Genomic DNA, 21,705 nt, shown 5'->3' on the forward strand with positions numbered 1-21,705 from the left:
GGTGGCATCATGTTAACTGGGCTGATACTATTCATGAATGTGAAAGTGCCGAGTCAATTGGTGCGAATTGTTGTTTTGGCATGGCAAGTTCAAGGCACTGGCAAAGCCTAACTTATGAACGGAGTTGGTCACTCCTTGTTCGACGTCATTGATAAAGGATCTTGCCCCGGAGGAAATCAGTTTTGACATCTGCTGCGCTCCTAAGGTCAGCATCTCGCGATGTTCTCCATTGGAGCTTTCAACAACAATTCGGAGCCCGGCGGAAGACGCCGGAAAGTATAAGTACGATCCCCGTATAAAGTGACACTCCATGTCTAGTGTCGATTCGTTCACAGCATCTCATCCGGGCCGCAATGTACGAGTGGCTTCGCTTCTGCGTGCCAAACCGAAGCGGTGCAGCCCCTCCCAAGGCGATCGTGGATGCACGCAGGGTTTCCCAAGAGCGGCCAGGCGCGCGGCTTTTCGGGAGGTACCTGCACGTGACTCGGCGCAGGGTCGGGCCGAGAGCAAGTTTTCCCGAGGCCTTGATTATGTAATTGCCAGCATGGACGGCAAAGACGAGGGCTTTGCTGGCGGAAGAAAGGCATCTTGGAGCGAGATTCCTTGGTTCGGAAAGCAAAATGTGATGACCCTGTGAATGTCATCGTTCCGGAACTTACTGCGCCCTGTTGTGGATTTCTTCGACCTTCACATCTCCCCGCAGTGTCAGAATACGATGCGATGACGACATCACCTTAGGCTCTCGCCTAGCGGTGTGATCTGGAATCACTCAGTCACCAAACCAAAAGTGCTCCGAAGAAAAATGCGACCCGCCAGCCAACTTCTGTAACAAGAGACGAAAGATTCGAAAATTCAGATCCTATATCCGAGTGTTCTCCAATCAAGCATTTTCAGGATATAGGTAATACCTGTACTGCTCGTGGATCGAGTGGACAAGAATGTCTAATGGCTCCCATTCCAGTGTGCAGTTGAAAAGCTCCAGTATGCCCATCACCAGCTCCAATTTCCCTCCAAAGCTTGGTCATAAATAACCGGAACGCATGCAATAGCTTATCTATCCAAGCCAACCTTTCATTTTGCGGCTGGCCTCCTCTCCGGCCTCACCTCCTCCATCCTCCTTCAACCTGCCGACCTTCTCAAAACCCGAGTCCAGCAGTCTCGAGAAACAGCTGCTCTCCTGCCGACAATCCGCTCTATCTTGGCTTCTCCGCATCCCATTCAGGGATTATGGCGTGGCACACTTCCTTCCGCCCTTCGAACAGGGTTCGGTTCTGCGCTGTATTTCACCAGTTTAAACACTTTAAGAACAGCAGTTGCAGCCGATGATCCCGGGTATTTGTTCCGGGGCGGCCATGGGAGCAAGCCACAGAATGGAAACTCCCCGTCGGGGGTGTCTGCGTCGTCTGCTCTACCCAAGCTTTCACACACAGCAAACCTGATAACCGGCGCCGTCGCACGGGTAGCCGCTGGATTCGTTATGATGCCCGTAACGGTCCTCAAAGTCCGCTATGAATCCGACTACTATGCTTATCGCAGCTTATGGGGAGCAGCGAAAGATATCGTCCGGCACGAAGGCGTGAGAGGCCTATTTGCTGGCTTTGGAGCAACCGCTATCCGCGATGCTCCCTATGCAGGACTTTATGTGGTCTTCTACGAACAATCGAAGCGCAGCCTTGCCTCCCTTCTCGGGGCTTCCTCCCCTTCTGCTCGGAGCACTCCTACAGAGCAGCAGAAATCACCCCCCTCAACAGCATCCATAAATTTCATCTCCGGCGCCCTCGCTGCAGGTCTGGCTACCACCATAACGAACCCCTTCGATGTCGTGAAAACCCGAGTCCAACTTATGCCCTCCAAATATAAAAACATGATGCGTGCGACTGCATTGATGCTCCGAGAAGACGGAATGAGGAGTTTATTTGGCGGATTAGGATTACGAATGGGAAGGAAGGCGCTGAGTTCGGCACTGGCATGGACGGTTTACGAGGAGTTGATTATGTGGGCGGAGAAGAGATGGGCAGAGGAGCAGAGAGATGTTAAGGGAGTGTTGTAAGCTGAGGTCTATGCATCTATCATGGCCATTTCTCCTGTCATTGCATTTGAGCATGGTTTTGGTGAATTGGGAACAAGGCCGGATTTGTAAAATTATCTATATCATGGGATCTTTCTGTATAGACGGGATGCGTATGGGTTAATGGAGTTATATGTACGGAGTATGTTTATGTCGATGGCAGCTACGCAATGAAATCAACCCACTCCAAGTATTTGCTCAAACCCCCTAGTCATATTATGATCAATCCCACTAACATGGTGGAATAGAACAGATAGCTTTTTTACTAATTATAATATGTGCTATTGGTATTTTTCATCTTTAAGACCTTCATGAGGCATATTGGTCGTTCATTGTTAGCACCATCTCTCCCTTATAATCATCAGCATATTTTTGTTTTGGAGTAATATGACTGAGTAGACAAAAGGACTAAAAAGAATAAATCATGAATAAAGAAAGGAAACAAGGAGCCAAGACCTTCAAGAATAGAACAAAAACCAAATCTCCCTATAAGAAAAAGGTTATAAAGCCAATGATAGAAGATGAGCGATACACCTTGCCTCATCATCGCATTTGTCCAGAAGCGAGCCTGCTTCGCTCCTAACCTACTTACCGCTCAACGAAGATATGCTTCTTCGCCCCCTTCTTTTTCCTCACCAGGAATAATTGATCTTTTTTCTTATCATTCACCCTCAGCTCAACGTATTCTGCGCTCTGTTCAGGTTCCGCCGCAGCGGGGAGCATGCGCCCTTCGCGTAGACGACGGGTATGCTCGAAGAGCTCTTCCTGGAGTTCTTGAGGCACCCAAGAATGGATGAGCATGTAGTCTGCATCGTACTTTAGGGTTGGTAGGACTTGAGTTAGCGAATCTTGGTCCCTGGTCAGCGATCAACGGTGGGGCGTAGGGAGACTTACAGGATCCCACTCCCATGGAAGTCCGTATGCCATAAGCGTCGAAGGAGAGATAAACCGACGATGGACCTTCAATGATTTTAGTATAGGTTTGCGTAACTCGGGGAGCCGAATGCGCGTACCTTGACAAATTGATCTTTGGGAGCATGCGGCTCTATAGCTTTGGGCTCTGGTTTTTCTTTATTCTGGTTTAAAAATTTCTTCATATCCTCTTCCGAAAACCCATGGCTACCAAACAACCTTTGAAGCCGCTCATTGAACTGTTTTTCAGCCTGCTCTTCCTCTTCACGCCGTTTGCGTTCTTTCTCGGCTTCTTCCCTCTTATATTCTTCTATAGCTTCTTCTCTTAGCTTCTGTTCATGCTGTTGTTTTTCTAGCTCTTCTGCTTCCTGCTTCGCCCGCTCAGCTTCTATCTTCTGCCGTATCTTCCGTTCGCGCTTATTACGCTCTTCCTCTTCCTGTAAGGCGCGGAATTGTGCGATCAAAAAAGCATCCTCGACGTGCTTCTTATTAGCCTCTTCCTGCTTTATATGACGTAGTTCCTCGTGCGCAAGTTCGTTTGCGATCTCGTCACGGGTCCAGCAAGCCCTGTACCGGCTTCGGCTACGGCTATGGCTGTGGCTTCGGCTTCGACCGCGCCCTCGGTCACGTCGCTCCCTCTCACGTTCGCGTTCACGCTCTCGTTCACGCTCGCGCTCCCGCTGTTCGTGTTCAAGTTCTTTATCCCTTAGTTTTTCCCACCGCCTTTTTCGGCGTCGATATATCTCTTCTTCCCGTTCTGCCTCTTCCCAGAGCCTATCTTCAACCAATTGCTCGAGTTTTCTTCTTTGTGATTGAAGCTGTGCTTCGAGCTCAAGTATCTCACGTTCGCGTAGCCGTTCCCGTTCGCGTTCCCTCTCGCGTTCCCTCTCGCGTTCCTTCTCCCGCTCCCGCTCCCGCTCCCGTTCGTAGTCGCGATCCCGATCCCGGTCCCTGTCTCGGTCGCGCTCACGCAGCCGCTCCTTTTCTTGCTCACGATAACGGTCTCGGATATCGCGTTCAATGATTTCCTGACGGATAGCTCTTTGCTCGCGGAGGATGTTTGTTTCTACCTCGTCCCAGGCACCTGCTGCATCACGCCGACGGGAAAACGACCTGGCACGGTTCCGCGGACGCGGCGGGGACTTGGAATAGTTTTCATTGTTGATGCCGATGTAGATTGACGAATCCCTATGGCGATCACCAACAGAGGCGGCTCTGACCCGGGGGGCTTTGATGTCGAGGAAACCACGACGTCTGTCAACAGGACGTCTATGGTGGCGGAATCGGTCCTCCTGGTAGGAGTCTGAATCTGTATCCGAGCTGGATGGTGACTCGAGGATACCTCGGAATCGTGGCATGACTGGCTAATTTGTTTCCGTGGCCTGATCCTTCCAACGGCCACGACTCTCTTTGGTAGTGAATTTCAGAGCGATTTAGGAGCGGGGCGACGAAGAAATATTTGGGAAAGGGGGCCTCAAAAACAGAAAAAACTGGTATTCGAGAAATCAGGGGACAGAAAAAGGATGGAACAATGTTATAGGCGATGATACTTGACGTTAGATAAGATAGTATAGGTGCCTCGTTGAGGTTGGAAGGTCTAAGGTGGGATGTTCGTAAGTCGTGCACGTCCCCAACAACAGGGCAAAAAAGAACGAACTTCGGCTTCGTTTATTTATAGTTAAATTGAAGGGTATATTTTATTGGTGCATCTTATTTAATCTTCCGTAATGCCTGAGGCCTTTCACGTCGCAGCAGTTCGATAAATGGGGTTGTTATGATGTTGGAGGTTTGAGGATGAAGAGGGGACTGTGCGGATATGTGGACGAAGAGCCTCTTATGTTTGATTACGACGAGCCGCCGCCAGGGTCGGCCGCTGGCTGGATGGACGGAAGCCGCCCAGTGAGCAAGAAGAAGGGGATGAAGCGGGGCCGATTGCAGCGTAGGGCAGCGCTGTCGGCAGCAGACGGCGTCAGAGGACGTTGACTTCTGAGAATAGCTAGGCGATCCTTGGATGGTTGGGCGGCTCCTCGAAGAGGATGTTTCAAGGGTCTACTCCATATCTTGCAGCAGTCTTGCTGTTGAGAATGAAGGGAGGCCACGGCTCCGTGAGGAATCCTTTCTCCCAGCCTCCCCCGTGCTGGGTCTGTATACATATTTAGCACCACCGCTCAAGCCAGGAAGCCCACCAGAATGTGGAGCCGGTGCCATCGCTGTGCGGGCCAAGAATTTGCCTGAAAGTGCGTCGCAATATCTGTCGCTTCTTCAAGCTCCCAATCATATTGTGCCATCAACGACTGCTGATCACAAGCAAGGGGTCGCCTGAACCATCCCGCACCTGGTGAGGAAAGGATGTTGTGTCTCATTCGCCTGGCCATGTTCTCGTGCCAGTTTAGCCATTCGCTGTTGAGCTGGCCCTCACCCTAACCGCCAACATGCTCGAGCAAATCTGCGCAGTGCATTAACTCGTCCTTTGTGAAGGAGTGGTTACCGCCCTAATCACGGAATGCATTAGCTTGATGTTGCCTCCTTCGTCCAGGATGCATCTCTCTGCGTGTCTACCTTATCAAATGCCCCATGAACGCACGAATGTCATTATTCGACGCCCAATTCCCTGAGGCACGGCCTTGAAACCTGGATGAAGAGCCGCCAGCTCCACAGGGGACTTTGCAAGACCCTTGGAAAGAGAGCTTGGAGTTCCTTGATTGGAGTCTTGTCCCGAACCAGGAACCAGAAATTGGATGTGATAATGCCGCTCAGTTTTGTTGTTTCGCAGGCTGCGTTGTAGCCTGTTAGTAGTCTTTTTCCTTCTTTTCCTTTTTCTTATTTTTAATTTTTTTGCATTGAGAAATTGTACAGAGTACTCCGATCGAAGTGAATTAATATGGGAATAAAAAGTAATCCTTTTTTCGAGGCTCGAGAGCGAGATTCGAACTTGGCGCCTCCGAGTGGCTCAAATTTCAATTTCCAATTCGGGACGGCATATCAGAGCTCCCTCTGCGATTCATAGCTCCGTGGTACAGGTACCTACAGCGAAAACAACTGCATGCAAAGCACCCACCACATATCATGGATAAGATACCCCAATACCCATATGTTCAAGGCCTCTATAGACGAAAAATATATGCTGGAGGACTCAGCAACAAAAATTGACACCTGCGTATACCGCCCGCCCCCCCACTGCCTCTTCGACGGGGGGTTTGACCTGAAGCTGCATTGCAGGCTTGCGTTCCGGTAGGGAGTAGAGGGACGACTGGCAGTGTCTCGGAGAGACCCGTCGTAATCCCAACCCACAAGGACCGACCGTTCGGCCACCAGGGCTGTCTGGTTATATACCACTCACTTTCTGGCAAATATAAGTCCTGCTTTTAATTCAAGTGGCTGGCTTATTCCAGGGGCGTATGCCTCCCATGCCCACATACATATCGACTTTATGTTATCCTCTGCCAGTCTGCAAGTGCTTCCCTCATGTTTTTATAACATACTATCTTAAAATTATATGGCCATGCTCGCAAAAGTTGGATATTCGGATTTCTATCAGTCACGCGAGTAGTCTACTTAATAGCAACGGTCACCGGAGATTATAATACAGCTCACTCGATTTTATTGATATATACATATACATATATATATATATATATATAATGATAGTCATTCTACATCACATTGAGCTTCATGAGACGCTCCATAATGCCAGGCACTCGAAGTCACAGAAGTCATTGGAACAATCCCATCCACTCCACTTGGAGCCCAGCACATTCGATTGCCAAAAACAATCACCTCTCGCTCAATCTCACTCAATGGATCTAATTCTCCACGCTCCAACAAGAATATGTGCAGAGACTCCCACGTTCACGGATTGCAAAGTATTGCCTCGACAGCCAAGACCCAGGGCGAGCTTTCTCCCCCAGGCGACCATCCCAATATTGTCGAGGCCGCGCTCACGCTTCGTAGGCTTTCATATGCAGTAAATGTCCACAATCTTTTTATAAAGAAAAAAGGAGAAGATTCAACACCTCACGATCTCCCGCCACTCCGGAAAATCTGCTCGATCTGGTTCTGGCTATTTTTAAATGTCGTCTCCAAATAATGTAGTCTCTTCTCGAGATTCGTGATATCCGTCTTCAATCCCTTCTGCTCATCTGACAATCGTTTATTGACATTATCGATAGGCGTCGCGACGAACCTATAAAAGCCAAGCACGCATCACCCACAAATCAGCCTTCGGAACGTTTCGAGACCATAGCGATGGTGAATGAAAAGAGGGGATTCAGATACACCGTCGGCAGCAACGGCTGAAAATCATAAACGTACATTTTACCAACACCTTCGTATACATTGGTTCCCTTCGGAACTTGGCCCACCTCGCTCGAAGTGAGTTCCAGGAGGCGTACCTCTCGCTGCTTCGATGTGATTTGGGACTTGACCAGGCCGATCTGCTGCTGCGAGGCAATGGCTTGAGATTCAATCTCTTGGACTAGCTATTAATAGTAGCAATACAGGTGTCAGCAAGCGCTAGAACTAATCCTATGATGGAGCTTTGATCGCGATTGTGTCGTGTTGACCCTGACAGGTGCCGCACCTTTTGAAGAGCTTCATTGGGAATGGACATTTTGACTTTCGAAACAGGGGAAGTGGGCAGTAGCTAGCAAAAGGTAGGGGGGGCTCGAAGGTAAATGGAGATCTAATTGGAGAGATAAAATGGGTTCTTGCGAAACCGTTAAGCGCTAGGGACAAGGAAACTTCTTCTCAGGAGGGGGAGCGTCTCTGTTGCTTGGATCCGTCAACGAGCGGCTCGAGTGATGTCAAGTGGTCGCTGTTGCGGTGAGGATCTGATTGGGCAGGACTTCGGAGCGGATGAACAAGGGGGCCGGCCCAGCGTTTCCAACCTTGTTGGTTCCCTGGGCAAGCCAGAGACTCGAAGGGGTGACCTAAGATACTTCTGGTGTGTGAATGATCGATTCCTTCGAGGTGAGGTTGTGATGCACAACGTATTTACGGCCTGCTTTCGGAGCTCTACCAAGCGTTGATCCTGATACTAATCTCTATGATGTCTGGGAAGATAGAATAGAGGCGAGAAGAGCGCGACACATGAGGAAGTTCCTCCGAGCCGAAAATTTGCATCCAGGCCTGCCTTGTCCGCAAGACAAACCTCCCAGAAATGACGGCCCTGGAAAAGATGACAGCCTCTTTTCCTCTCGGTGGTCCATCCGCCATTAGCAAGCCAGGACCCATGTTGCCAAACTGTAACTCTGGTCGTTACTATTCTTTGTTCAAACTTTTTAGCCCGTTTTGGCCACACCTTGGTTCTATTCGGATGCGAAACATGGGCTGGCTTTTCAACAAGGCCTGGCCATGGCCGAGTGCATATAGCACCTGTCACCAGCGATGTCATGGGAAGATCCCTGAAGCCTCTGTGTTTGAAGTATGTTTCCCTGAGGCTCAGACAACCCGTTCGTTGTCATACATAGTTACAGTCTTGGGGCATTCCTTTTTCCCAAGTCTTTCCCGGCCAGACAGACCACCACCTCTGGGAGTCATGGAGATTGATGATCTAATATGCCATTTGCCCCTGCATTAGAGCCAAGGTGATTCGGATGGAAAACTCAACTCGTAGCCATCTTGTTGAATTTTTACCTTTTTTTTTCTGGAGAACGTCAGGCAAATCCTTCGTTTTACGGTACTACCGAGAGTCCTTTTCCACTCAGTGGATAGTCCTTCGGGATTCAAGGCCGTTTGCGCTACTATCTCAACTACCAGTATTGGTACGAACGGAGAAACGGTACTAAGCATGTCCCCCTTCATCTCTACTCCGTATACACTCCTATATTGAAGCAGAGACCGGCAGTGGGATTCTTCAAGTTGGGATCTTGCTCCGACTCCAACGACCGTCTCTCGTCACTCAGCCAGGTGGCGGACCTTGTTGCGGGGTGGATTCTTGTTCTTCTGCTGAGCCGTGGAACGCACAAAGTCAGACTGAATCGTCCCTGGAGGCAACAAATGCCGTCGGTGCATGCGGTGCCTTGGGGGCGACTTTCCTGTCGCATCGATTTCCGGGGACGGCTGGAGGCACGCCAGAAGTCGAGGTGGTCGAGAAGCGACAGATCATGGGGCTGGACCCTGCAGAGACCGGCGCTGACAGGCAGCCAGGGCGTCAGCGCCTATCTTTAGCAAAGGACGCGCCGCCCAGAACGGAACTCGGAAGGGTTTAGTCAGCAGCGCTGCGATTGGGCGGCGGAGGTCCGGGACGGTCGGCTCTTGGCGGGTCAGTTAGGGCTGCCTTATCGGGTCTTATCGTCCGAACCAGGGAATCGCCGGCGAGGGCAACGTAACGTGCTGCCCTCTGCTTCCTCCTCCTGTCCTCTCTCTTTGTCTCTCACACACGCTCTCTTCTTCTTCTTCTTCTTCTTCTTCTTCTCCTCCTCCTCCCATACGTTACTCTTCAAGACCATTGCCTTGGTCTTCGTTGCTGCTCTCCCCTCCTGACCCCTGTCACCCCGAGTGTCATCTTGTCAGAGGCCAGTCCACGCAATACGTCACAGGTCCATCATCCATCGTTAAAGCCTCTTCAATTTTCCCCATCCCCACGAACCTTTTTCGCCTCGTAATCCTGCGCTCTTTTTCTTAAAAAGGAACAATTTTTTCCCTTAGTTTATTCTCTCTCTTGTGCCTTTTTTTTTTGCTTTATTCAGTAGATATCTCGTTTCGCTCGTTTGCCCAGTGCCATCCCTGCTTCTTGCTCCGCACGTTCCCGGCCGATGCAGGGATCAACAGTCTAGCTCTTCCTCACTTGAAAATGTTCCATATTCCATACCCGCCTGCTCGGACAGGTTTCTGGAGTCCCGTCACCTCGACTCTCAACTGGTGTGAGGAGGTAAGAAATAACTTCCGGTATCCTCGCGTTTATAATCTTGTTCAGGGCGCGTCGACTGACAGTATGCATTTGCAACTTAGGATTACTATGCCACCATCTATTTTGCCGAGATCGTCAACTCCTTGACCAATGCGTTGTTTCTCTTTCTCGGAGTAAAGGGGATCATCAGCTGTCGAAAAAATGGCCATGATTTCATCTTTCAGATCGCTTTCATCGGCTACTTTATCGTCGGCCTTGGAAGCTTGCTCTTCCATTCTACATTGAAATGTGCGCTTTCGCCCCTTGAACTTCCTATCCCCATTCCCAAACCATCCGCTAACCTTCTCGCTCGACTAGACCCAATGCAGCTCGTCGATGAACTCTCCATGATTTATACCACGTGCTTGATGTGTTACGCCACTTTTTCCTTCTCGAAATCTACAAAGGCCCGCGCCATACTCGGCTCCAGTCTTCTCGGTCTATCTATTTTCATCACCGCATACTATCATTATCTCCAGGATCCAAGGTTCCACCAGAATGCCTACGCCATACTGACAGTCGTGGTTGTCCTTCGGAGTATGTGGTTAATGGAGGTAACCCTCCGATCAAAATGGCGCAAGGCCCTCGCACTGAGTGCATCAGCACACGTCAACGGAGGCTCGAACCCATGCTCCTCGAGAGACGTTCAACTCTCCCAGAACACCCGAGATTTGAAAATTCTGAACACCATGTGGTTCATGGTTGTGTTTGGGTTGACTTCGTTCCTTACCGGCTTTTTGATCTGGAACCTCGACAACCACTATTGCTCCACTTTTAGAGGCTGGCGCAGGAGAATCGGTCTTCCGTGGGGTATCGTCCTCGAAGGCCATGGATGGTGGTATGTACTTGTCGATCTGAACCTCAACGATGGGTGCATTCAATGCTAATTTACATCTCTAGGCATCTTCTGACTGGAACTGGTGCATACATTTATATCATTTGGGGCATTTGGCTCCGGCACTGCCTTAACGGCCGCCAGGACGAGTATGAACTGTATTGGCCACGGTTCTACAATTGGCCTGACGTTGTCCGTGTCGAGAAAGAGATCCCAAAGCCCGTCCATTTGAACGGAACGGCCGCGATAAAGACCCATTAAACTCTTCATGTTACACCTTTTCTTCACATCTCTCTTGATGTTAGATACCTATCTTCTTTGAATCTGATGGTTTATCGGACGGATTAGAGTAACATGTTCCCTTTTTTTTTCTTCTTTTTCTTTTTTCGGATTCGGTTTCGAGTACCTCCCTTAGTATAGATTTCTTTTGCGGTTTTGCTCCGGGCTAGAAAAGATCACTTCCACTTTTTTCTTGTGAAAATTGTTTGAATACTGAATTTCACCTTTCTCCCACGTTTGCTGATGCGAGTAACTACATGTATAGATGGGTCTTCCCAAAACAAAAAGTACCTGTTCTGCCCTTGATGTTTCGTCGTGAGTATCTATTTTTTTTTTAGCTGAGAACTTCTCGGTTTTCTGGGCTCCCGCTCTTGTGGAGCATCGATATCATGGAATGCAGTGAGGTTAAAGCCGATCTTCCCAAATGCAGAAACACTCTCATTTCGCACTTTACCAGCTACAATACTGACTTCATGGGCACTGTGACTGAGCCCCAGTCTTTCAACATGCACTCCCCCTTCTTAGCCAATTTTCTTTCGTCCTTCTCTCCTCTTTTGTGAGCAAGTGGAACTGGTATCCAGTGTCTCCAGTAGCGCCAAAGAATTGTTTGTCAGTCATGACCCAGTAGACCGTATCAGACACCCAGCTCGCTTTTATATCTCTGAAGAGAGTGTTGTTGTCTGATATCTACCATGCTGGATAGCTGTCTCCTCCTTCTCTCAAGCTTCCTTGAAGTCTGAGACCAATCATTAAATCTATCCGGTCAATATCCAGGACAATCAAGAAGCAGTCAGTAAGATGGGCTTTGAGCAGATTCTGCTGACACAGCATGAGTGGACTCTGAGTTGGCTGTCCCTGCAAGCTTGAATTCAGCATTGGTAAGAATGTTTGTTATGCAGAAATTGTCAGAGAATAGTTTGAAGGGGCTAAGATTAAATATGCAGAGTTAACCTTCTCAGGCAAGCTTATAAGCCACGTTGTATATCTGCACCCTTCAGCTGACTCGATAGTATTGTTCTATCGGGTGGACAGATGATTCATCCGTGTGTCTTTCCAGAAAGCACATCACCGAGACTTCCACTTCAATTTCTCTTCCGGAAACATGGGTGTGCCTGGGCATTGGAAACTAGACGAATACAGAACCACCATCTGCAAACTTCACGCACAGGTAGACATTGAAAGACCCGCACTGTAGTGAGACTAGCTCCTCCGGGATGCCACCTTGCATGGTGGCCAAGACGGTGCCGACATTTCTTAGAATCTTAATTTTGAAGAGTTTGTTTGACTTCCATTCTTGGAAAATTTGGTCTTCCCCGTCTGATGCAAGAGGCCCATGCTTCCATATAGGTTGCGGTTGTGAGCGGTGAAAGTTTCATGGTGGATCCGGTGAGATGAATGTACGTCCATCGGACGAGGATTCTATTCAAAATCGAATCAAGAAAGGGTGGCTGAATGTCAGGGAATGGGCTTTTGCGAGGCCTGGGAATTGAGAATGAGAATGTGTCATATAGGCGGATCAACATCCTCTTTATTTGGTGATCGCTGAATTTTGCACACGGCCATGGGAGAAAGTCATTGTGGTATCATTAAAAGGCGTAAAGAGTCTTATGCAACTTTTTTTCCCTTCTGCAGGGAGCACCCAACGCGATTTCTTGCCTTGCGTTGAAGATATGAATAGGTATGGATGGTGTATCTGGAGAGGGTGTGCCCTAATAGGTATTTTAAGCCTACGGCCCCTAAATCACCTCGGATGCTTGACTAGACGAAACATCATTGGATTATAATAAGGGTTTAGGCTAGATACCTTTGTATTCTCTATATGTCTAGGCTTAGCTATACAAGGCATGTGTATATACGGCGTCTATAACTTCGGTGCTCTCTTTTCTGTTTTATTGTTCCCGTTCCTTAATGGTGGCGGCCCGATGTGTTTCTTCCACTCGTCATCAATGGTCATCCTCTCCACCTTGCTCTTCCCTTCCCACTGCTTCCACAAAATCTCCTCCTCTCGCCTCCACCGCTCCAATTCTTTCCCCAGCCACGTTGCACTCAGCTCTGCTGAGTCCTTTACTGCCTCCATCGGGATTAAATGACCTACTTTCTTCAGGGTATATGCATCAACCCTGCCCTCTTTCGCTCCTCCGCTCCCACCAACCCCGACTCCGGTGGTTTCGAGCTTCTCCTGGCAGAATTCGGGTTTACTCATGTCGGATTTTTCGCCGAAGATGTAGAATACGCTGGGACGCAGGTAGCGGAGGAATGTGAACATGCGTGGTGATTCCGGGCGGTAGAAGAGGTGGCTATTAGGAACGTCAAGGGAGATGTCTGGATGGGTGAGGCGCTGCGTTTCCCGGTCTGAGTTGGCGATGGAGTACTTTGGGCGGGAAAAGGTGAAGACCTCTTGGTGGAGGGTTGTCGTTAGGGTTACGGGGCGCTGGCCCGGCGGTAGGGTTTGGGACTGTGAGTCCAGGGGGTGGATGGCCGTGGGCAGTTCGCGGAGACCATACTTTATCCAGCGGTCGAAGACGCGTTGGTCCCAGGATTGGTAGAATTTGCTTTTGCGGAGGATCTCGGCGGCGGCGGAGCGCGAAGGCCAGAGATCTCGCCGGTAGGTGGATGCACGGGTGGTGGTAGGGATGTTAGTCCCCTTGGTGTGGAAGGTATGGTCGGAAATATAGGACTTGAGGTTTTGAATTGCCGGGTCCATGAGAATGATGGTCGTGAAGAGACGGGGGTGGATGGTAGACAGGGCCACCCTACATAAGAAATATTAGGGACTCGTCCTCGAATGAAGTCAACTGGGATAAACGAACAAGTGCCCGCCGCCCATACTATGACCAATGCCCACTATCGGACGAGGCATTTCCTCCCTTTTTAAGTTGATCAAATGCAAAAGGTCTCGAGGATGGTCGAACCATGACGCTACCCTGTGCATTAGTGATAGGTCTACTATTTGAAATGGGTCTTCATACGATCATTGCCCATGGCGTGCTCGTTTAGCACGCTGCTGTTTCCTTGGTGTGCAGCATCTGCAATCCAAATAGCCCGAATTCGAAATCCATTTGATTTAGAGCGTGCCAACAGCTCCTCCCAAAGGGGTTCGTATAATTCCTATTTAATAATGTCAGGCTCGGTGTAGCGACAGGCAAACGCGCAGGGGCGCCTCACCTTCGGAAACCCGTTCGCATGCGCTCCAATGATGGTGACATCTCCGGGCTGCGGACTGGGGTTGTCCAGCGGAATGTACTGCTTCACAGAGAGGTGCAGCGTCTCCTCTTGAGTCGTGCTCGTCGCCCGGGGGTATTCCCGAATGTGTTGGCACGGGGTGACGTGCTCAACCACACGGAAGGGAAAAGTGGTGGCAGCCATCGCAACTTCAGACCTCTGTTTCCGCTTGCATATATCCCGGGCTCCTGAGACAGGTCTCTGTCCTTGATGATGTAGCTATCACTGCTCTCACCCCATGCCGAACCCGCCTCCTCTTCAGCTTTCCGCCCCGTCTACGGAGTACGGCTGGCAACGAGCCGAGGCTGAAATGCCGGCCCCGGCAGCATCCAAGCGCCGAGTCCTGAGCTTGGCATAGATATTATTAGTCATCAATGCCGTTTAATTAGTTATATCACATGATCTGGTGTTGCTTGGGACGCGTCGACCCGTCACGTTTGCCAGCGGCGGATCAATATCAACACCCATGTCGAGAACTTCTGGTGCTCTTCGGTTTTGGCTGAACAGATTCCGTCATTTCCCGATATGCCGCTATGATAATTGTTATTTAAGCTATCTATATTTCAAAGTAGCATTTTATCTCGCTCCTTGCCTATCTACGCATCGAAAATCATGGCAGATCAACCCTCCCATATTGAAGGCGGGCTCTTCTCACAAACCAGAATATGTATCATCCGCTCTCACAAACTTGATAACGATGTCGCCTCCAAAGTACGTACGCTCAGATTTTAATTTGGCCTATCGAACTAATAGTTGCCTATAGCTGTCATCTACAATCGAGGAGCGTGGAGGTGAAGTAGTCATCCATCAGTCGCCTACGCCGTTACCCCCAATCAGCGAATTTACGCACCTTGTTTCTTCCACCATTGACTTTCCCGGTCACGATTCTGCATGTGACGCGCTGATTCCCGTTGTTAAGCCGCAATGGGTTCACGCTTCTGCCTCCAAAAACAAGCTCGCAAATCCTCGACAATATAATCCCGACCCAAGGCTTTTTTTGAATGACGTCCTCGTTAGCTGTGCGGATATACCAGAAGGTGACAAGGATGCGATTATTGGAGGAGTGCTGGCGATGGGCGGGCTCTATACAGCCAGACTTACGAGTAGTACGACGCACCTTGTTGCGTTGAATATGGATACCGACAAGTGCCGACAAGCCGCTGGACGTTTAAGTAATTTAAAGATAGTGCTTCCTCATTGGTAAGGCCCATTTCATATGCATAATTGCCTGATAAGTCTAAGTGAGTTAGGTTCGATGATTGCCTAAAATTGGGTAAGAGAATAGACGAACGACCGTATATGCTTCCCGACCCCGAAATTCTCCGTGCTCGCTGCGATGATCCCATAAAAGGAACAACAAACAAAGATATCATTGGCGCTTCTACTCCAGAACCAAGATATTTGCTTTCAGCGGACGAAGTGCGGGATGATTTGAATGTATTTGACGGGAAAAGCGTGATGATATCTAGCGACTTGAAGATTGGAGAACGCCTGCTTCAATGTCTTGAGACGTTAATAGTGAAAGGCGGCGGTAGGATTGCCTATGACGTCGGTAGTGCAGACATTTATGTTGGCCGCTATCGCGAGGGTGAGGATTATCAGGTTGCCTCCAGAGCAGGAAAGGAGGTTGGCAACTTGTCATGGTTATACCATCTCATCACACGGAACACCTGGATATCTCCACTCCGTCGACTACTTCATTACCCGGTTTCCCGATCCGGTATCCCTGGATTTAACGGATTGAAAATCAGTTTGTCGAATTATTCAGGCGAAGCGCGAATATACTTGGAAAATCTCATTGTTGCTGCCGGTGCCGAATGCACAAAGTCTCTAAGACAAGATAATACGCATCTGATCACAGCACATGGGAATAGTGAAAAATGCACTGCAGCCCGAGAATGGAATCTCCACGTTGTGAACCATCTATGGCTTGAGGATAGTTACGCAAAGTGGCAGATGCAGACTGTTACCAATCCTCGATATACGCATTTCCCCCAGAGAACCAATCTCGGCGAGATTGTAGGTCAGACACAGATTGACAAGTTTGCCATTGAAGAACATTTCTTCCCCCGTGAAGAAGATGCAGCGACGAACAAAAACACGCCGCCGAGCGTTGTGCAGCAGAAGGAAAACAATGTGTGTGTCAGCAACGTGAAAAAACAACCTGAAAAGACAACTACTGCAAAACAATTATCTACTTTAGGATCTTCCACGCCGCAAGGAACGACAGAATCAAAGCCCACGACTAAAAGGGATCGCCTCTCGCTCCAAACACCCCATGTATCTCGGTTCATTGCTGAAGGAAAAGAGAACGACACCCCATCCACCACTGGAAGCAGAAAGTCTAAAGATGTTGCGACAGCACGCCTACAGGACCTCGCACCGGATATGATTCTCTATGAGAGGGAGAAACGGCGAGCCGGCGGAGTTATTTATGGTGGTAGAAGGAAGAGCGACGATGGCGCGGTCGTATCGAGAAAACGGTCCATTGAGCCCGATGAGACCACAGATACGGAGACCAAAAAGCAAAAGAAGACTAGACCACAGGTGTCTATGCATTTACTTATTACGGGATATTCTCCATGGGTGGGAAATGCGAGACAGGAGGATAATGATAGGGTTTGTCTTTCGGTTCCCTATTCGCAGCAAAGTTGTTTGGGCTCCTTGTTGCTAACACGTACATTAGCGTATTCTACGTGACCTTGGAATCATGGTTGTCCAAGATGCGTCGAAATGCTCACATCTCGCTGCCCCATCTATCCTAAAGACCCAAAAATTTGTCAATGCCCTTGCATACGCGCCGAAGATCATAAATTGCGACTTCATAACCGACTGTGTCAAGAAGGATGAACTGCTCGACCCGAATAAATACAAACTGCGTGACAAGAAGTCAGAGAAAAAATACGAGTTCTCTCTCGACCAAGCATTGCAGAGAGCTGAAAAGAATCAGAATAGACTCCTTCAGGGTCGAACGATATTCTGCGTTGAAACGATACACGGCGGTTTCGACGTATTTAAGTCTATCATCGAGACAAACGGTGGACAGTGCGCAATGTACCGGGGGCGGCCGCTAACGATTGCCGGGCGTCGCGGTGCGGATGGCGGAGAGGCACACAAGGAAGAGGTGTATCTCATCAGCGGCGGCGACAAAAGCCATGTGAAACTTTGGCCGAGGTTTCAAACAATGGTCCAAGACGCAAGAAAAGTCCCTAAGATTGTGCGCACGGATTGGCTGTTGGAGATTGCAATGTCGCAGGAGTGGCGGTGGAAAGATGAGTATGAGTGGAAGGAAGAAGATTTGGTAGCATCCGGCAATTGATCCTGGTTATGTTAAGATCCCTGCACACACCGGCGTGTGCCGAGGCAACTGTTGATTAGATGAATTGTAACATATCACCGTTGACCGTGGCCAAGGTCTTATTTTGTGATATTTGTATGGCAGGCATTGATAAAAGGTCTCTGCTTCGTCGTTAGAATCCATCTTCCGCTGTAATCAACGGAAGATCGTATATCATTCAAAAGAACTTCACGCCTTGCTGGTCTTCATTCCCGAACACCTGGGCCTTCCCGCGTTTTACCAGAACATGCAACGACTTCTGCAGCACATCTGGATCCATGCCGTGGAATTCCTGCGACATCGTAGCCTCCCCTTCTGTCAATTCGTAAAGCGTGAGAACAGTGTTCTTCTGCGCTGTTTCCTCGACCTACAGCGCCATTAAAATCATCAGCATAAAAAGATCCAAAAAAGAAGAACGAAACGATCTCTTACCCAGTCAGCAATCACGCCAGCCCACTCCTCAGGTCTCCGCCACCAGATCCACGCTACGCTCTTCCCTCCCGCCTCACCACCAACCCACTCCGCTCTCCGACCGCCTTGCGCACCGCACATCCAATCCACAATCCTCCGTGCGTCCACCAGGCTCAGCCGTTTGCGGATCTGCTTGTTGTGAAACAGTGGGGAATCGAGGGCATCGACGAGGGAGAGACGGTAGAGGCGGTGATGCCGGCAGTATGCTTGGATGAGGGCGGACCATTTTTGGAGCTGGGAGAGAAGGGTTTGAGCGTTGGGCTGGAGGGTGAAGAAGGGCGGAAAGGAGTGCGGCGCGGGGAAGGGAAAGGTGTTTTGCTCTGCGGGGGTTGGGGTGGCCGGGTGTGAGGTGAGCGGTGGCATTGGGAGGAATGGCCGGCTGCGAGTGCGATGCGTGTCGGAGGTGGACTTGCTGGTGTCGTCTGCTTGAGTCGTCAATGAGGATTGTATGGGTGGGGGAGCTGCGCGGAGAAGCCTGGATGCTACATATAGTGATGGTATCAAGGGTTATTATCAAATGTTATAACGCCACGCCCCCCAAATAACCTGGTCATTCCGGCACCCCTCCGCAAAAAAACCACCCCAAAATAACTTGCTGTTTTCCTGAATGTTAAGCTTCATGTTGTACTTAGTAAATGTGATCTTCATTAGTTAACTAGTTAGTTAATTGCATTAGTTCTGTAGGCACTGTGCAGACACACATATATATCAGAACCAGAAGAAGACACCACTTTGCTTTATCAAATATATATAGACTACTAGTTCTGAGCATTAATTCAGGGAGATGCAGGCTAGAAATTCTGTTATGGATGCCTGTCAAGATCCATAATCATCTCATCTTGAGACTCTCAGCTACAGTTGACCCTGAGAAGGAGCATGTGGGTATGTTTTCCTTCATAGTAGTACGGAGCACGGAGCACGGAGTACAGGTCTTCTGGATGAAGTGTACTTAATGGCCCACGCAGAATATTCCATCTCTTCAAACTGGAAAATGGTTATTCCACTCCATTTAAAAGTATTAGAAGGTTGTATACGCAGATTTCTCTCCATCTGGTTGATGCTGACATGGGTTTATCCTGGCATGGTCTGACTGACATTCTCTTGACTGTGATTCAACTCCCTGGTTGGAGTTGGGACCCAGCCTTGATTGGATGCTATAGGCTGCTGTAACTAGTTGGTTGGTTACTCACCTGTGGGCATCGTCCTCAACCTCACCTCACCTCACCCTCTGCCTCCGCTATCCCAATCATCCCATCTTCCCACCAGTCACCCACCTTCTTACAGAATCATCAATTCAGTAAAGCTTATGCGATTGCCCAATTCCTTCTGTGGCGGGACTAGATGTATGTGGCCTGATGCTCAAGTTCATGAAGGCTGAGGGCTACCCTCCCCCATGTGATCTAAGAACTAACTAGTTAGGTGGTTGGCTCCATCAATCTACAGGGGAATCTTTGCATACCTAGTCAATTGTCAGCTATCAGAAAATACCCATGGGATAGTTCCCAATACCATGAGAGTCAATCCCCAATGATATTTGTTAGAGTCTAACTAACAAATGAAAATGTTTGTTAAAATATGATAGAGACTGAAGAAAGTCACATCTTCTCTATCATATCAGACTTTGTTCTCAAAGACTGAGATCTTCTGTGATGTAGCTGGTGATGATTTGTAGTGATGAGAGATGTTGATGTCCTGCCCTCCCATGTCTCAAGTGCCTTGTAGGCCTATTGGTCTTAGCAACCAATCATTACTGCATCTTGGTTGCTATGCTAAAAGGTCGACAACACAGGCAGCGACCATCACCTACAGCTGAGACCCCTCTTTAGTTATCATTTCTGAACCCTCCCTTCTGCTTTTGCTTTGCTTTTAGAGGTACTCTGCCATCACAATCTGAGAATAACTCAGTGAAAGGAAGGGCTTCATTAAAGGAATACAAATAGGTATGCACTCCCCAATTCCGTTCCTCCTCTAGGACTGTCAAGCCAGACTGAAAGCTGCTCTTGAATGGAAACTGAAGAATCTCAGGAGAAGACTGCCATTCTGCCAATACCCGACCACCAGTCCATTTCAAATAGGCAGTTTAGTTCTCTTGGTTATCTTTTGAATATGTCCCAAGAGTATGGTCCCAGGCGACCTCACTCAGTCACGGCCCCAATGTATGCGCAACAAGGGATAATCATGAACTCAATGACACTCCTCGGAGCAGAGCATCAAAACCATGTTAGCAACCTTAATATTACAAGCCCATCGACGACCACGGCAGCAACCACAGCGAAACGGAGCCGTAAAAGACGGACACCCCTCCACAAAGCGGAAGTTAAGGAATTAGCGGACCAGCGCTGTTCTGCTCCGAAGCTCGATGTTGACAACCGCGTGGTTGAACGACTGAAAAAGTGTATTCAAAAAGCCAATCATCCGAATACTTCTGAAGCTGAGGCTAAGGCGGCGCTCTTTTTGTCGTCAAAGCTCATGACACAGTACAACATCAGTATGCTTGACGTGCTGAACGCGGACGACAAGCAAGAAGATGGGCTGCACAAGCATGGGGGCCAAAGCATCGTTGAGATTAGAAAATCGCGCCAATTAAACGCAAGACCGAACAATGAAGGTTTTGTTAGCATTGTTGCACATGCAATGGATACCTTTTTTGATTGCAAACACTACTCTACTCAAGGGATGTGGTATATCAGATGGACGTTCTATGGTATTGCCCTGAATACTGTCTCTGCTGCCATGGCTTTCGAGATGGTTTACAATCTAATATCAAACTGGGCATGTGATCAGAAAGGTGGGAGTTCGGCCTACAGCTATAGCATGGGCGTAGCACGCGGTCTTCTCTGTATGGCGCGAGAAGACAAGACGCTGCAAGCTACGCGTGCTCAGAAGGAAGAGGCTGAACGTCTAGCAACTGAGGAACTCCGTGAGCAGCAACATCGGCAACAAGAATTAGGGCGGCTTGGAGTTTCCGAACAGCTTGACGGGAATCCGACTGGAACATCACGGTTGGCGGAGGACAGCGGTGAAGCCCCTTACAAAGCTCACCATAGCGACGATGATTGCGACGAAGAGGATGATCAGGGTGGCCCCACAAAATTTGAGGGAGTCTCTTTGGGCGATGTGTCAATGACTGGATTTGATGAGGACATCAAAGCCGATTTCTCAATGCAGGACGATGAAGACGTTAATGTTCTTGGGGATTGGGATGAGCAGATGGCGAAACTCGTGAAAAAGGAACCGTCCGACCCGGACGATATGAGCGCTTTGCAGAATTTAAATGTAGCATGGTCGTCCGAAACACAATTGATCAGGTTCCAGGAGACAGCAAGCCAAGTTGCTGATGAGTTTTTACAAGAGCAAGGTGTCAAATTAAGCCATCGCAATACAAGAAGAGCTGGTGTGCGCGACCCCAACGCGTACAACCAAGGGAAGAGAGATAGCAGAAAGATCAATGTTCGTCAAAAACAACTGGAGCATTAGGAATTTGGTGCGGATGTAGCTGAGATGAAATCATCGCCGCAAAACCATTGGGTGTTTTGTTCAGACATTGCCTTGAAATGATAGTGGTTAGTCGATGTATTTAAATATCTCCTCATTCAGCATGTTCTTCCGCGACCTCACTGCAAGACCAAATGTGTTAGATAGCTATTTGCAATTGGCCGCCTTTCAATCAAAAACATCTAGACACTCATGAC

The 21,705-nt window shown here is 49.0% G+C and overlaps 9 protein-coding genes across 9 annotated transcripts; 5 read left to right on the top strand and 4 right to left on the bottom strand.

The window, feature by feature from the left end:
* The first annotated feature begins 355 nt into the window (after positions 1 to 355).
* Positions 356 to 2,276, top strand: D8B26_006734 (uncharacterized protein). The gene is made up of 2 exons (XM_003070173.2): positions 356 to 981; positions 1,050 to 2,276. The coding sequence occupies exons 1-2, from the start codon at positions 939 to 941 to the stop codon at positions 2,048 to 2,050; spliced, it is 1,044 nt and encodes a 347-aa protein (XP_003070219.2). The 5' UTR covers positions 356 to 938; the 3' UTR covers positions 2,051 to 2,276.
* A 70-nt stretch (positions 2,277 to 2,346) lies between these two features.
* Positions 2,347 to 4,843, bottom strand: D8B26_006735 (uncharacterized protein). The gene is made up of 3 exons (XM_003070174.2): positions 3,082 to 4,843; positions 2,963 to 3,028; positions 2,347 to 2,884 (listed from the first exon to the last, which is right to left on the bottom strand). The coding sequence occupies exons 1-3, from the start codon at positions 4,336 to 4,338 to the stop codon at positions 2,657 to 2,659; spliced, it is 1,551 nt and encodes a 516-aa protein (XP_003070220.2). The 5' UTR covers positions 4,339 to 4,843; the 3' UTR covers positions 2,347 to 2,656.
* Positions 4,844 to 6,994: 2,151 nt separating this feature from the next.
* On the bottom strand, positions 6,995 to 7,589 carry D8B26_006736 (uncharacterized protein; the record flags this gene model as incomplete). The annotated part of the gene is made up of 3 exons (XM_003070175.1): positions 6,995 to 7,163; positions 7,292 to 7,458; positions 7,560 to 7,589. 3 exons carry the CDS (start codon positions 7,587 to 7,589, stop codon positions 6,995 to 6,997), a joined length of 366 nt encoding a protein of 121 aa, XP_003070221.1.
* Positions 7,590 to 8,138: 549 nt separating this feature from the next.
* D8B26_006737 (uncharacterized protein) lies at positions 8,139 to 9,189 on the top strand (the record flags this gene model as incomplete). The annotated part of the gene is made up of 3 exons (XM_066125280.1): positions 8,139 to 8,402; positions 8,738 to 8,759; positions 8,813 to 9,189. 3 exons carry the CDS (start codon positions 8,139 to 8,141, stop codon positions 9,187 to 9,189), a joined length of 663 nt encoding a protein of 220 aa, XP_065981362.1.
* Positions 9,190 to 9,366: 177 nt separating this feature from the next.
* Positions 9,367 to 11,440, top strand: D8B26_006738 (uncharacterized protein). The gene is made up of 4 exons (XM_003070176.2): positions 9,367 to 9,851; positions 9,932 to 10,118; positions 10,188 to 10,707; positions 10,770 to 11,440. Exons 1-4 carry the CDS (start codon positions 9,774 to 9,776, stop codon positions 10,963 to 10,965), a joined length of 981 nt encoding a protein of 326 aa, XP_003070222.2. The 5' UTR covers positions 9,367 to 9,773; the 3' UTR covers positions 10,966 to 11,440.
* A 1,335-nt stretch (positions 11,441 to 12,775) lies between these two features.
* On the bottom strand, positions 12,776 to 14,479 carry D8B26_006739 (uncharacterized protein). The gene is made up of 4 exons (XM_003070177.2): positions 14,149 to 14,479; positions 13,953 to 14,091; positions 13,794 to 13,902; positions 12,776 to 13,736 (listed from the first exon to the last, which is right to left on the bottom strand). Exons 1-4 carry the CDS (start codon positions 14,347 to 14,349, stop codon positions 12,845 to 12,847), a joined length of 1,341 nt encoding a protein of 446 aa, XP_003070223.2. The 5' UTR covers positions 14,350 to 14,479; the 3' UTR covers positions 12,776 to 12,844.
* Positions 14,480 to 14,817: 338 nt separating this feature from the next.
* D8B26_006740 (uncharacterized protein) lies at positions 14,818 to 17,524 on the top strand (the record flags this gene model as incomplete). The annotated part of the gene is made up of 4 exons (XM_003070178.2): positions 14,818 to 14,916; positions 14,969 to 15,405; positions 15,456 to 16,824; positions 16,892 to 17,524. The coding sequence occupies 4 exons, from the start codon at positions 14,818 to 14,820 to the stop codon at positions 17,522 to 17,524; spliced, it is 2,538 nt and encodes an 845-aa protein (XP_003070224.2).
* On the bottom strand, positions 16,012 to 18,468 carry D8B26_006741 (uncharacterized protein). Its single transcript, XM_003070179.2, has 3 exons — positions 17,975 to 18,468; positions 16,947 to 17,909; positions 16,012 to 16,875 (listed from the first exon to the last, which is right to left on the bottom strand). The coding sequence occupies exons 1-2, from the start codon at positions 18,374 to 18,376 to the stop codon at positions 17,721 to 17,723; spliced, it is 591 nt and encodes a 196-aa protein (XP_003070225.1). The 5' UTR covers positions 18,377 to 18,468; the 3' UTR covers positions 16,012 to 16,875; positions 16,947 to 17,720.
* Positions 18,469 to 20,191: 1,723 nt separating this feature from the next.
* D8B26_006742 (uncharacterized protein) lies at positions 20,192 to 21,649 on the top strand (the record flags this gene model as incomplete). The annotated part of the gene is made up of 1 exon (XM_003070180.2): positions 20,192 to 21,649. The coding sequence occupies one exon, from the start codon at positions 20,192 to 20,194 to the stop codon at positions 21,488 to 21,490; it is 1,299 nt and encodes a 432-aa protein (XP_003070226.2). The 3' UTR covers positions 21,491 to 21,649.
* Between the last annotated feature and the right edge of the window lie 56 nt (positions 21,650 to 21,705).

The sequence above is a fragment of the Coccidioides posadasii genome, chromosome 3, assembly GCF_018416015.2.
Source record: "Coccidioides posadasii str. Silveira chromosome 3, complete sequence".
In the NCBI taxonomy this organism is placed as follows: Eukaryota; Fungi; Ascomycota; class Eurotiomycetes; order Onygenales; family Onygenaceae; genus Coccidioides; species Coccidioides posadasii.